Source organism: Pan paniscus, chromosome 10, assembly GCF_029289425.2.
Source record: "Pan paniscus chromosome 10, NHGRI_mPanPan1-v2.0_pri, whole genome shotgun sequence".
Lineage (NCBI taxonomy): Eukaryota > Metazoa > Chordata > Mammalia > Primates > Hominidae > Pan > Pan paniscus.
This window is the reverse complement of record NC_073259.2, coordinates 113,083,033-113,098,036: the sequence shown is the minus strand read 5'-3', so window position 1 is coordinate 113,098,036 and position 15,004 is coordinate 113,083,033. Positions and strand designations below refer to the sequence as shown.

Sequence of the window (15,004 nt, the reverse complement as noted above, 5' to 3'; positions counted from 1 at the left end):
CTCAGAACTTCTCATCCAGTGCAGAACCCTGGGGAACGCACTAAGAGATTATGGCCAGGCCTAAATTCAAAGTCATGGACCTGCTGGGTTATAACTCCCATTCTTCTTACCAGAATTGGACTTAACATTGGAAGATGCAGAAGTAGGTTAAGATAACTGAGGAGTGGAAGAGATAATTACAAAGACATGTCAGTGATGAACATCGTGCAGTAAAGATTATTTTTCGTCAGAGCATTCTAGTGAGTCATCTGGCATGGCTACACCAGGAGAATTTTACAAAGGCAGGCTGCCACATTTGAGGAGGAAAAAAAAAGATAACAATGTGACCATTTTAGAAATTCTCTTGCCATGAACAGTGTAAGTATGTGATATTAATAAACATTTCAGAACATTAGTTTGCTATTCTTAATGGATTAACATTTAGGATAATTTTCATATAGTGTATGTAGCTTATATTGTGCTAGTAGATAGTGGTTAAGGACTTGGGATTTCAAGTGGAAAAAATTCTACAGTATTTAGTGGTTGGGTGCACTTACTTAACCCCTCTAGGCCTCAGTTTCTTCTTCTGAGAGGCTGAGGCGGGAGGATCACTTGAGCTTAGAAGTTCGAGGTTGCAGCCAGGCACGGTGGCTCACGCCTGTAATCCCAGCACTTTGGGAGGCTGATGCGGGTGGATTGCCTGAGGTCAGGAGTTCGAGACCAACCTGACCAACATGGAGAAACCCCATCTCTACTAAAAATACAAAAATTAGCCGAGCGTGGTGGCAGACACCTGTAATCCCAGCTACTTGGGAGGCTAAGACATGAGAATAGCCAGACGCAGTGGCAGGTGCCTGTAATCCCAGCTACTCAGGAGGCTGAGACATGAGAACAGCTTGAACCCGGGAGGCAGAGGTTGCAGTGAGCCGAGATCACACCATTGTACTCCAACCTGGGCAACAAAATAAGACTCCACCTCAAAAAAAAAAAAAAAAAAGAAGTTCGAGGTTGCAGTGAGCCATGCCATGCCACTGTGATCCAGCATGGACGACAGAGTGACTAAGACCCTGTCTCCAAAAAGGAAAAAAAAAAAAAAAAAAAACCAACCACCTACCTCCAGGGCTATTGTAAAGACTAAATGACAATACATCTATAAACACCTTAGTATAACACCTACCACATGGTAGAAACTCCATTATTATTAACAGTGAATTGTGTTTTTATGGACTGGGTAACATACAGGTAGAAGAAATTAAAAAGATGAAAATTGGTGATCCACTTGACAGATCCACTGATCATGGGCCCCAAAATCATAAGGCCCATCTGGAAAAGCTGCTGCAATACTGTGAAACTGGAGTGAAAGAAGGGGCCACTTTGGTGTATGGGGGAAGACAAGTCCAAAGGCCAGGTAAGATCACCTCTGTGGGGGTTTACTGGGTGCCTGCCTTCTTCAGTTGGAATGGACAGCGACAGTTTAAGACCAGCCTGGCCAACATGGTGAAACTTCATCTCTACCAAAAATTAGCCCAGTGTGGTGGCGCGCACCTGCTACTGGGGAGGCTGAGGCACAAGAATCACTTTAACCTAGGAGGCAGGTTAAAGTGAGCGGAGGAGGCTGCAGTGAGCTGAGATCAAGCCACTGCACTCCAACCTGGGCAACAGACTGAGACTCTGTCTCAAACAAAACAAAACAAAACAAAACAAAACAAAACAAAACAAAACAAAACAAAACAAAAAAGGGGAGACAACTGGATAATATGTGTCTCCTGATGGAATAAAACGTGTAATACACAGTATCACCTATGAAGTGTTCCTGCCAAAAAAGCTTAAGCTGAATCTAATTATACCTTTAAGCCAAGCTTTCTATTCATAAGAACTGCAGTAGGGAGGGAGGAAGGAACAGGAAGTTATTTTTTAGTGGGTATAGAGTTTCAGTTTTATAAGCTGAAAATAGTTAATGAAAATGGATGGTGGTGAAGGTTGCATATTATGAATCTCATAACACTGAGCTGTACACTTAAAGATGGTTATGATGGTAAATTTCAGTTATGTGTATTTTACCACAATAAAAGTCACTGGGAAAAAGAAGAAATACAAGAGATAGAGAAACAAATATCATCCAAAGGAAGCAATGATTAACCAGAAAGAAAGATAATGTATAAACAACTGACCCAGTCTCTTTAACATGACGATAGCATAAAAAATAAGGGGAGGTCAAAATGGGGAAATGTTTTAGAGTAAAAGATCCTTAAGAAATCTAAACACCAAATACAATGTGTAGAAGAATTTGAATCCTAAATCAAACAAACCAACTGCGAAAAAGCTAATTTCTAGACATTAAGGAAATTAAAATATAAACTCTGAATAAAGAATACTTACTAATTTTGTTAAGCATGACACTGTATAGTGGTTATATAAGAAAATATCCTTATTTTTTACAGATGTGTACTGAAATACTGAGGTGTTAAAATTATGATATCTGGAATTTGCTTTAAAATATTTCAATGAGGAAAAGATAAATACAGCAAAATATGGATATTTATTTTACCATTCATTATACTGTTTTCTCTACCTTTACATAGGTTTGACATTTTCATAATAAAGACATTAAAATATAAGAACCTGGGCATGCCAACACCAAATAGAGAAATGCAACTCTTCTTGGTTTTACTGGGCCAGAGGGAAAGAAAAAATTATAATGTAATTAAGTGAGAGGACTATTAATTGAAAATGACTTAACCTACAGTTGACATTTTTTCTTTGTTTTTTCCAAAAAGGCTTTTTCATGGAGCCGACTGTGTTCACAGATGTGGAAGACTACATGTACCTTGCCAAAGAGGAATCCTTTGGGCCTATTATGGTCATTTCTAAATTCCAAAATGGGTAGGTTCTTCAGACACAATGTAACTTAGGTTTTGACTAGATAAGTCATTTTTCCCCTTTGCCACTGTGCTATATACACAGCATAAGATTAATGAACATGTAATTTTCTACCATAAGAATAATTAACTTAAATAATTAGAAGTTACACTTTTGCTAACCATCGTAGATCATAGTATATTTTTGCTTTTCAGCTTCAATTAATGGCCAACATAATGGGCTTTTAGCTGATTAAATTTTAGTTTTTCTGCACTTGACATTTGAGATGTCTGTGGAACAAAGTAAATAACTGAGAAATAACAAAACTGGTTTTCACATTTACATTCCTAGGGTATGCATCTGTGAAATCTTATTTCCCCAGAGAAAGAGTGCTGTTATTATAGGGGATATTGCCCCCCAAAGCTTGATACTCAACTTTTCATGGAAATGTTCATAATCATCATATAATCAACTGTAAATGACATGCTGGCTTGTGATACTACATGAAACTTTGCAAAGAGTTCAGCTTATCGAAGAGGACCAAGTGCTAACTGAGCTCATAAAACAATACTTAATAGAATGGGGTCTCATGGTATACTGCACAAAATTCTTCAGAATGGCTTTAGATTTATTTCAGCCAATGAGAACTTGAAAAAAAAATAAAGAATAGACTTTCTTGGTCTTTAATAGATATAGTATAAAAGACTTCAGGGGACTATAAGGTGTAGTGAGTAACCTTTGATATATCCATTCAAGGATGCATGCTATGCCATTTCTCATTATACATTCTCCCATGGTGTTGTTGTTAAATGTGCAGACACTAGAAGTCAGGTTTGAGGGAATCTACTGTAACATGGGTAAGTCACAGCCCCTGACCTTAAGGAGTTTATTATCTAACAGGGGAGACAGACAGAGATGACAGTTAGTCCACAGAGGGTCAGAGGCAGGATGGTGCAGTGGGTCAGAGGACCAACTCTGCCTCCTCTCCCCTCACTAACCCTCTGAGCTTGGGCCAGTTACTTAACCACTCTGCACCTCATGCCTGTAATCCCAACACTTTGCAAGGCTAAGGTCGGGGGACAGCTTGAGGCCAGGAGTTTGAGATCAGCCTGGGCAACAAAGACCCTGTCTCTACAAAAATTTTTTAAAAAAATTAGCTGGGCATGGTGGCATGTGCCTGTAGTCCCAGCTACTTCGGAGGCTGAGGTGGGAGGATCACTTGAGCCCAAGGAGATGGAGGCTGCAGTGAGCTATGATTGTGCCACTGCACTGCAGCCTAGGTGACAGAGCAATGCCTGGCCTCTAAAAAAAAAAAAAATTTAAGCAGATGGCAGTAATGTTTTCCTGTTTCTAGCATAGATGGGAAAATTTTCAGAACATAAAATGAATCTTTTGCTTTACATTTAATGAAGTTTTATGTCTTCCTAAACATAGGGACATCAATAGAGCATTGCAGTGAGCAAATAATAGAGTATGGTTTGGTAACAATGTGTACCTCCTTAGGTCATTCTGAGTATTACTAAGTCAAGTATTTGCTGTTGCTGCTGCCATCAATATATGCTTGTCATTGCTGTAGACATAAACAATGTGCTATGGAGCTATGGTGATATCTTGATAGTCCTCAACGAGAAATGGCATAAAACCATCTTTCTCCCTCTAGTCCATTCTATAAATATTTGGGTCCCTACCATGTGCAATGCATCAAGAAGTGTGAGAGTTTTAGCAGAGTCCAAGTTCACTCCAGGTTAGATTCCAGATTTCTTGTGCAAGTTTAAAATTTTGGATAGTCAAGATGCCTTTGAAAATCCCTTCATAAGGCACTACACTGAAACCTGTCCTGTCTCAATAAATTCAGCACGAATTTTTCCTCCAGTTTTGGAACAGATCCTGTGTCTTTGCTGGAGCACCAGATGAAATACCTGGCTTGGCCAGGCACAATGGCTCATGCCGGTAATCCCAGCACTTTGGAAGGCCAAGGCAGGCGGATCACTTGAGGTCAGGAGTTCAAGACCAGCCTGGCCAACATGGTGAAATACAAAATCTCTACTAAAAATACAAAAATTATCTGGGTGTGGTGGCATGTACCTGTAATCTCAGCTACTCAGGAGGCTGAGGCAGGAGAATTGCTTGAACCTGGGAGGCGAAGGTTGCAGTGAGCCGAGATCGCACCACTGCCCTCCAGCCTGGGCGACAGAGTGAGACTCCATCTCAAAAAGAAAAACAAAAACAACAACCTGGCTTGTATTTGCTGGCCATGTGGTAGAAAATGTGTGCGTTTTTAAGCATTAGGATCACACTAGAAGAAGGTGACATACGCTATGACAGGCACATTAGAACTCGACTCAACTGAGAAAAGAGTAGGTTCATGTCTTCACCTACTTGGATGTGTATACAAACTAAGTCAAAAGGCAGGGAAATCACGGGACCTATTTTGTTGAATAAGCACATGTAATCCCATTCACTCGCATTTGACGATGCAACACCATAGCATAAAGAGGTATATGAGACATAAAGTTATCCCTGCCCTCGGGGAACTTTTATCTTCCAATTTATGGAGGGTGAACCATTACCTACAGGAAGAGTTAAGTCAGCACTATATAGTTGGTTCTACCAAAATATTAAGTTTGGAAAAATATGTGCTACCTGATGATAGCTGGCTTTTATTGAACATTTATTGTGTTCCAGGCATGATTTGTTCATTTCATCCTCATGACAACTAGACAGGTCCTTTTATTATTATTTCCATGGTTCGCAATAATAAATGAAGGCGAGGGGAGATGGAGTCATTTACCCAAGGTCACCAGGCAGTCTGGCTGCAGAGCCCTCTCACAGAACCACCCTACTCTCCCACCTCGACAATGGCACTGGTGGGATCTGAAACGGCTTCAGGCACTGAAGGAGGCTTGAACCTTATGTGCAAAATCGGAAGAGATGGAAGGAAATAGGGAGGACACTCTGAAAATCCATCTAGAAGTGGGAGTCATGGGAGAGGGGAGGGAGTGGGAGATCATGAATGAGAACCATTGAAGAAGATTGAATATATGACTTTGGGTCAGATTTTGAAAGGTGTTGCATGATATATATGAAAAATGTAATACTAGTAATATTTTTTTGGGACTTTCTTTTGGTGTGAGCCTGATATTTTCATTTATAAAAATTTAATCAGGCTGGGCGCAGTGGCTCACACCTGTAATCCCAACACTTTGCAAGGGCAAGGTTGGGGGATAGTTTGAGGCCAGGAGTTTGAGATCAGCCTGGGCAACACAGGGAGATGCTGTCTCTACAAAAAAAATTTTTTAAAAATTAGCTGAGCATGGTGGCACATGCCTGTAGTCCCCGCTACTTGGGAGGCTGAGGTGGGAGGATCACTTGAGTCCAAGGAGATGGAGGCTGCAGTGAGCTATGATTGTGCCACTGCACTGCAGCCTAGGTGACAGAGCAATGCCTGGCCTCTAAAAAACAACAACAACAAAAACATTTAAGCAGATGGCAGTAATGTTTTCCTGTTTCTAGCATAGATGGGAAAATTTTCAGAACATAAAATGAGTCTTTTGCTTTACATTTAATGAAGTTTTATGTCTTCCTAAAAACACAGGGACATCGATGGAGTGTTGCAGCGAGCAAATAGTACAGAGTATGGTTTGGCCTCAGGGGTTTTTACAAGAGACATAAACAAAGCTATGTATGTGAGTGAAAAACTGGAAGCAGGAACTGTTTTTATTAACACATACAACAAGACAGATGTGGCGGCCCCATTTGGCGGAGTTAAACAATCTGGCTTTGGAAAAGACTTAGGTACGGCTTTACTTTTCTGCTTCACCTTCCCTTTGTTGTCACATCACAGAAAAATCTGCTCTATGTTTCATGACTTGTGTGTGACTTTGAGGGGCATTTCCTACATGGCAGTTATATCTGGGTTTAGAAGGGCATTCGTTTTTTAAAATATTAAACATTTCTATTGAATATACCATACATACAGAAAAGTACACACATTGTGTGGAAAGATATTTCTTTTCAAAAAAGATTAATGTTTGAAAGGAAAAAGAAATTGCAACAATATACTTTAGCTGAAATATGTTTGGTGTTTAATCTGACATTCGGCATGAACTTGGGTTAGCTGTCACGAGACTAAATGGAACCAAGAGAGGCAAATGGGTGGAGAGCAATAACCAGCGAGCTCCAAGAATAAATCCTGTCCTGGAGCTTCTTGGCAGGCTTTCAGAGTCAACACTGAAAAAACCCTGCAATTGGCAGGGTTTTTGGGAGTCTGAGCAATGAGACTTAAGAGTTTGTAAAAAGCCCAAAATGTAATTCACTGTGAGCAGTGACACTAACACCTTTCAAGCAATAGCTTACTTTCAGTGCGAAACACATGCCAGGCCCCATTCTACTTTGCCTGTATAAGCAAAGGCAATTCTCACACGAGCTCAGAGGAATAGGTACTATTATTATCTTATTATACAGAAGAGGACAATGGGGCTCAGAGAGGCTGGGTGAGTTGCCTCAAGTCACAGAGCCAGGCACTGGCAAGAGAGAATTCAAAGGCAGGCGGTCTGGCTGTGGAGCGCATCTCTTATTCCCCTCAGTCTGGTACGTTGTTTCAAAAACTGAAATGTTTGTGATTTACTGAAATTACAGTCTGCAAATATAAGTTTAGTTCATTTGGAGTTTTTGTTTGTTTGTTTGTTTTTTACATTTTCTCTTTACTAATGACTTTGGCAATGTATTTGCAGCAGTAAAAGTAGCTCTCATTTTAAATTCCATTGGGTGAAGGTAAGGGCTTCCCCCCCAACTTTTCCATGTCTTTAATCTGGTTTTCATGCCTGAATCTAAATCACGGTAGGAGACTTTCTTAGGGAACTTATTATTAGAAAGTGAGGCATCCCTGTTTCACCCATCTTTTGAGAGAGTGTATTTGACCAGCTCCAGGTCTGTTTTACTATAAAATACTACAGTTTTTCTAATAGTTTCTTCCTCCCCCAATTTTAAAACCCCTTAGCCCAGTGGTTGTCAACCTTAGCTGCACAGTGGATTCAAATCACCTGGGAGCTTCAAAAAATACAGATACTGATCTAATTGATCTGGGGTGTGATGTGGGGTCAGGAGTCTTAAAAGCTCCCTGAGTGATTCTAACATGGGGACAAAGTTGACAGCCCTTGTTTTAGCTCAACTTCCAGAATCACGCACTCATTAGTTTTCCCATGGTATTCAGTGCCCTTTAACCTCTGTAGAGATTGATGACAGTACTGGCTCAAAATAGAAACAGTCAAAGAAAGGCAGACCTATTTATTTTTGCCTAGACAGGTTCCCCTGTGTTTCTAATAAACAATATAAACTGAATTTTCCTTATCTTTAAAATAAGATTAAACCAAATGATTTCAAACTTTCCTGTGCTCAGTTCTGCTTTAATTAATATAATCCAGAGGACAGTATCCTGGTTACTTCTGTTTAGCTTAAATGGACAAAAAGGCAGAGTCTGTCATCAAGTAGGGAAATAAAAGAGAAGGGTTTTGGTTTGAAGCTGACCAGGCAACACTCTCTGCTCCTTAGAAGGCCTGGGAGCTGGTCTGGGCTGTTACTATTCAAAGTGTGGTCCATGGACCACTAGCATCAGCATCATCAGGGAATGGTTAGCAACACATAACCTCTGGGCCCACACCAGACTTAATCAGATCAGGATCTGCAACTTAACAGAGTCTTCAGATGGTTAGTATGAACTTCAAAGTGTGAGAAGCACTGGCTTAGGCTACATTCCATTTACTTAGTGACCTGGACACCTACGTATACCTATGTCTGAAGGTCTGAAGACATCACATGTCTGCCTTTGAATGTGGTCTGTCAACTGCTTTTCTCTTCCCTAGGTGAGGAAGCTCTAAATGAATATCTCAAAACCAAGACGGTGACACTGGAATATTAGAGCAACACCATCATCAGGAAAGCCTTGACAGACAGCCCTTTTCAACTCTGGACACACTTAAGAAGATTGGGTGTGTTGAGGCAGGAGGTGTCAGCCACAAATCAAAAAATACACAGATGGACCATGAAGAGGGCCAAGCCATGTTAAAGCATTTACACATGTGCCTGAGTATTTTCTAATACACCTTCCAGTGATTTGGAGTTGTTGCATTTTGACTATGTTGTATATCATACGTATTTCTAAAATACCAAGCTGTTTTTCCCCTACCTAGACAAATCTATTCATGGTTTCCATCTTGAAGATGTCAGTACCATGCAGTTATAATACACAAGGTGCATTTATTGGAAACTTTGTATAATATGTACAGGTTTTTAACCTCTGAACTATACATAGGGGGTTATTAAAAAGATTTTCTACAAGTCTTCTTCTAAGGAACAGTATAACCTGTAAGGAATGTGAAGGTAGTTCTTTTTTAGTATTTGGAAATAAGATACATCTTTGTGCCTTTGATATTCCATTTTTTAACCCACTGTGATGGGTGATCAACCTAGAAACATTATCTTGAGTACCTACTAGGTACCAGGTACTATATTATGTTCTGAGGAGTATACAGAATTTAATGATATGATGGCTGGCCCCCACATAGTTTAAATTTTAGTAAATAGCTTTTGAAGCAAATTTTACGTATGATATAGTAGAAGGCTGATCCTGGTCGTATCATACCATCTTCCTATCTATGTAACTTTGGGAAACTCTTGCAACTCCTCTGAGCCTCTGCTTCCCTATGTGTAAAACAGGGATAGTAAATGCCTTCCTCGGGACACTTAATGGGAGAATTCATTGCAATAATGTAAGTAAAGCACCTCACATTAATGCTTTGCTCATGGTAAGTACTCAAATTTAACTCTGATTTCCTCCGTCACCATTCTTAAAAGATATTGAGATAGTTTAATTAACTAGATGAATTCATTTCCCACAACCCTTTTCAATCATCAATTCCTAGATATTTTTCTCATCCATTGTTCTGACACAATGCCTGATACAGCAGCACTGAAAAATGCCACACAATGAAAAATGGCAATAGTACAAGGAAAAGGGGTGATTTTCTTTGGGCAGCTCGCTCGTCCTTCATGGGACGTCTTACTTTCCATTTTTCCACCTATTGGTTCTGCTGTTCACTGGCTGTGTGATCTTGGGCAAGATAGTAATCTAATATCTCAGAGCCTAGGTTGAGTATCTATAAAATGAAAATCAAATCTCTATCTCAGTAGGTGTTGCAAGGATTCAGTGAGATAATACACATAATGCACTTAACAAGGCGTTTGGACCATAGCATTGAAGAAATGGAAACTATTAACAGCCCATTTCCCATTGGCAGACAGAAGTAGTCAGGTGAGTAAATTTTCACCATCTATGTGTGACTAGAAGGCGGCAAATTTCTGAATCACATGAGTCTCCAAAAGATAGCCAGAAAGTTAAATTCTATTAATCCTCCTTTAAAAATAAAATTTCAGTAAACATTCCTTTTTCTTTGGCTTTGAAGAAGCCTTAGGGAATATTTGTCATTTTGGAGACTTGGCAGAATAACATGAGGGGATTGTAGGGAATCAATAAAAACTAAACAACAAAATCAGAGTCAGAGAACATTTTCAAAAGGAAGAATAGGAGGTTTGATCCCAGCATGATAAACAGAGCAAATTTGGCCTGGAAGCACTTTTGATTATACTATAGCTCATTTACCATCCCAGAGTTTGGCACAGCTGAAATTTTAAGTTGGAATGAATATTCACTGGGCCCAAAATGACAGTTCATATTTGAATAAAAGTGACAAAAAGCCTTTTTATAAGTAATCACTTTTAAGTGAAATGTTTTAACTGATTTCATGTGATTTAGAATATGATTTAATCAAATTATTTTAATGATAGATGGAATGGCAGACAAAAACATGCCTGTCCTTCTAGACTGATTTTACTTTACCCTCTAATATTCATCTCAGTAGCAGTGTTTTAAATATTCTCTGGGCTGCAAAACTCTTTGGGAATCTGATAAAAGCTATGAACACTCCCTGTGTCCCGCTTCTACCCCCAAATTCATGTGCACACACACAATTCTGCAAGTATCTTCAAGGTGTTCACAGACCTCCCAAAGGCCATGCTTGGGCCCCAGATTAAGAACTCCTTTCTCCATAGCAAGTTTTAAACATTTCTTACCAGCTTATATTTTTAGATCTGGCTGATCAGAATCAAAGGCTCTGTGTAATACATAAAGTTACCAAGTGAACTGGAATTGGAACATCACCATCCCCAGCCTGCTAGGTGATTTACTTAACACATAGAGTAATAAAATAATCGCTGTTGCTTTAGATCACGGATTATTTTGCTAATAATGCTAAGGATGAAGCTGTGATCTTATTATCACCTGAATCGGGAGGTGTGGACACTTTAAGCAGTTCCACTTTCCTTCTAATTCCCCATCCCCATGCCTTTGCTAAAGCTGTCCCTTTTGCTCTAACACCCTTCCTGGACCTTCCTACCCTAGCTGGGCTAAGTGTTTCTCCTCAGCGTTCCCACTTGTTTCAAACATAGCACTTACCACTTGTACTAAAATTACTTGCCTTCTTAATTAGATATGAACAACCCTCCCCAACTCCAGTATGGGCCTTCTGTCAATAATAATACGATATGACAGCTACCATTTATTAAGGGCCTCCTGTATGAAAGACCTTAGGCTAAGCATGTTTTAAATGTTATTTAATCTTCACAATCTCTGAAAAAAATGAAGAAATCAACGTGCTTTTCTTACTACCTCTACCCCTAAGCCATCGTTACTTTTTTTTTTTTTTGAGACAGAGTTTTGCTCTTGTTGCCCAGGCTGCAGTGCAGTGGTGCAATCTTGGCTCACTGCAACCTCTGCCTCTTGGGTTCAAGCGATTCTCATGCCTTAGCCTTCCAAGTAGCTGGGATTACAGGTGTGTGCCACTACACCTGGCTAAGTAGAGATGGGGTTTCGCCATGTTGGCCAGGCTGGTCTTGAACTCCTGACCTCGAGTGATCCACCTGCCTCCGCCTCCCAAAGTGCTGGGATTACAGGCATGAACCACTGCACCTGGCCTGTTACCTCTTTCCTACAATTTTGCTCAAGTCTCCCAACTGGTCTTCTGGATTCCTCTCTTCTGCGGTCCTGTTCAAAGCTTAAGTCAGACAGTGTCACTTCACTCGTCTGTTTAAAACCTTTCAATGGCCCCCATTTCACGTAGACCAAAGTCCAACGTATTTACCTGGCCTACTCATCTTGCTCCTAGCTACCTCTGACCTCATCTCCTGTCAATTTCCCTCTCATTCTGTTCCACCATCCTGACTGGCTTGACTTCCTCAACAGAACAAGCCTGCTCCTGCCTCAGGGCCTCTGTCCTTATTCTTCCTCTTCCCAGGGGTGTGCTGGTAAAATATTTAACAAATAGTTCTCCGGGACGGGGGAGAAAACCCTAATTTGTAGCATTTGCAGGTATCTATGTGTAAATACTCTCATCAAGGCTATTTTTGAGCCACTAATTTGCCTTCACTGAATACAGAGTTTGGGAAGAGATGCATGCCATCAGAACAAATGCAAGCCAGCACCAGCACACCACTGCCTCTTCCTGCAACTCTTGTCCATACACAACCTCATGGCTGGCTGGCTCACTTCCTGCAGGTCTCTCCTCAAATATCATCTGATGAGAGACACACTCCCTGACTATGCTTTCTAAAATAGGCCATATGCCCCCACATTCATACCCCATCTGCTGTCATTCTTTATTCTTTTTATAAGTGCATTATTTTCACAGCACTTATCACTACCTGTTGTATATTAATCAATGATCTTTTCCCATTAGAATGTAAGTTTCATGAACAGGTACTTGTTTTAATACTGTATCTCCAGTCCTAATATGTAACAGGAGCCCAATAAATGTTTGCTTTCAAATGGAGAGGTTAAGTAACCTGCTCAAATCACACAGCTATTAAGTGGCAGAACAGGTTTTCAAGCAATGCATCTGGTGGTTTTAACTAAGTCGAGATAGTTTTTATTCCTAATGCCTAAATCAGGGCCTAGGTAGTGAGCTGTGGGCACATATTAAGTATTGGTTAAACTAAAAATAATAATAATAAGCAAAATGGACATTATCTATAAAAGCTTTTGTGGAAGTGGCTAGAGCTAGGGTAAGGAAACAAATTTGGTTCCCCATACCTGCCCTCCAAGAAAATAAAGCTGTCAAGGAAAATCTGGGCTAAGAGTAGGATATGAGGGATGATGGATAAGGCATGAGACATGAGAAATAAGGGGGATTAAATTATTATTACTATTATACAAATGATGCCTGAGTAGATTTTTAAAATGATTAAATACCCAATGATGTAAAAAACATTTATAAAATAGGAAAGTAAGACTGACTCAACCATAATTTGTTGAGTCAACCCAAAAATCTATTTGGTTATTTTCAAACAGAAATAGCCTACAGATGATATCTGAGATTGTTCCAAACTTTTTCTATGAATATGTATACTTTTTTTACATAATTAACATAATACTGTATATTAATTTGTTACCTGCTTTTTCAATTAACAATATATCATAAGCATCTATGCCAATAAACACAATTCTGCATATTTCAATGGCTTTAATTCAACATGTTGTCTATCGTTGGACATTTAGATTTGCTTTTTGCTATTTTAAATGTCACAAAAAATCTTATATAAAATTTATGACCAAAGCTACACTTATGTAATTAGAACAAATACCTGGAAGTGGAATTCCTGAATCGATAATCCCACCAACAATTTTCCCACATCTTTGCCAACATTGTGTATTACAAGTTATGCAATTAGTATCTCTATGCCAATTTTCTCAGCTGTGAAGTGAATATAAGCATATCTCACAAGGTGATAGGCTTTTTTGAAAAAAAAATAAGGAAATTTATTCTGCCACCAAAAACAAAGCCCAGCAATAGTGCAGTATACAAGTTATTTGATGCAGTGACTCTATAATGTTCTTTGCTCTTGTCTGCTATCTGTGGTGTGCTCACTTTACCCTCAAGAGCTGGCTCCATTCATGGCCACGAGAAAGGAGTTCCAGGAATCATATCCCATCATAATGATAGGGACAGGAGGCAGGAAAATTCTGAGCAGAAGAGGATGGGTCCCCAGCGAGGGCCCCACTCTTAAGCCTGGAACCACAGCCCAAAATGAGAACATGCATTCCCATTTTCCTGCTCGAATGTTGCCTTTTCCAAAACTATCCATGGCCCGCCCTACCCCAATCCTGTGCCCACAAAAACCCCAGCCCCTGCAAGCAGAGAGAGGAGAAGAGGAGCAGCAGCTGGCCGTCAAATACTACGGTTGGATGTTGGAGAGAAGCAGCTTGACTTCAGAGGGACAGCTTGACAGTGTTGCTTCAGAAAGGAGCCCAGCCAGGCCAGGGACAGCTGGACTCCGGGGGAAGATTATCTTCCCATTCTGTCGCCTTTTCAGCTCCCCTTCCCGCTGAGAGACGCTTTCATCAGCAATAAAATCCCCCGCATTTACCCTCTCCAATTTTCATGCAACCTCATTCCTCCTGGACGCTGGACAAGAATTTGGGTGCAGGTGCAAAAGGCTGTCACGCTGACCCTCCACTGAGCTGTTAACATTTAAGCCATCTACAGACAGTAAAGCTAAAAGAGCATGGACTGTAACCCTCTTTCTGGGGCTTCAGGGGTCATAGGCAGCCCCCTAGATGATGCCATGAGGCCACATGGAGTTTTGCTTCTGCCGGTGCCCAAAAGCACTCACCCGGCTCCTGCACCCACTCACCTGTACTCACCTTCCTGCAAGGGGTGGGACACAGTGGGACAGAGTAAGTGGAGTCTGCCCCTTCTGGCACTGAAGCAGCTGGCTAGTTCTAGCACCTGTGCACTCCAGTTCCCACCCATGAAAGAGTCAGGGAAAATTTCCTGCCTCACTATCTTGTCCTTTCTTCCAAAAGAAAGGAATCATTTTGTCATGTGCCTCCTTTCTAGGAATGAGAAATACAGTCATGTGCCATGATTCCTTTTGAGCAACGCAGAATTAGGCAATTTTGTTGTGTGAACATCACAGTGTACTTACACAAACCTAGATGGTATAGCCTACAACACACCTAGGCTGTATGATACAATAACCATCTCGTCATGTGCCTCCTTTCTAGGAATGAGAAACACAGTCATGTGTCACATGATTTCTTCTGAGCAACGCATCA

The 15,004-nt window shown here is 40.4% G+C and overlaps 1 protein-coding gene across 5 annotated transcripts in view; it reads left to right on the top strand.

Moving 5' to 3' along the window:
- ALDH1L2 (aldehyde dehydrogenase 1 family member L2) overlaps positions 1 to 13,404 on the top strand; it is a 69,469-nt gene extending 56,065 nt beyond the window's left edge. For 3 of the 5 annotated variants that reach the window (XM_063593615.1, XM_063593614.1, XM_063593617.1), the window contains 3 exons: positions 1,222 to 1,387; positions 2,757 to 2,862; positions 6,434 to 8,653. In XM_063593615.1, coding sequence (XP_063449685.1) covers positions 1,222 to 1,387; positions 2,757 to 2,862; positions 6,434 to 6,779 — 618 coding nt within the window. In that variant the 3' untranslated portion in view covers positions 6,780 to 8,653. Of the gene's footprint in view, positions 1 to 1,221; positions 1,388 to 2,756; positions 2,863 to 6,433; positions 8,654 to 8,699 lie in introns of those variants that run through there. The other 2 variants (XM_034934376.3, XM_063593616.1) reach the window with 2 other exon arrangements.
- Positions 13,405 to 15,004: the final 1,600 nt, after the last annotated feature.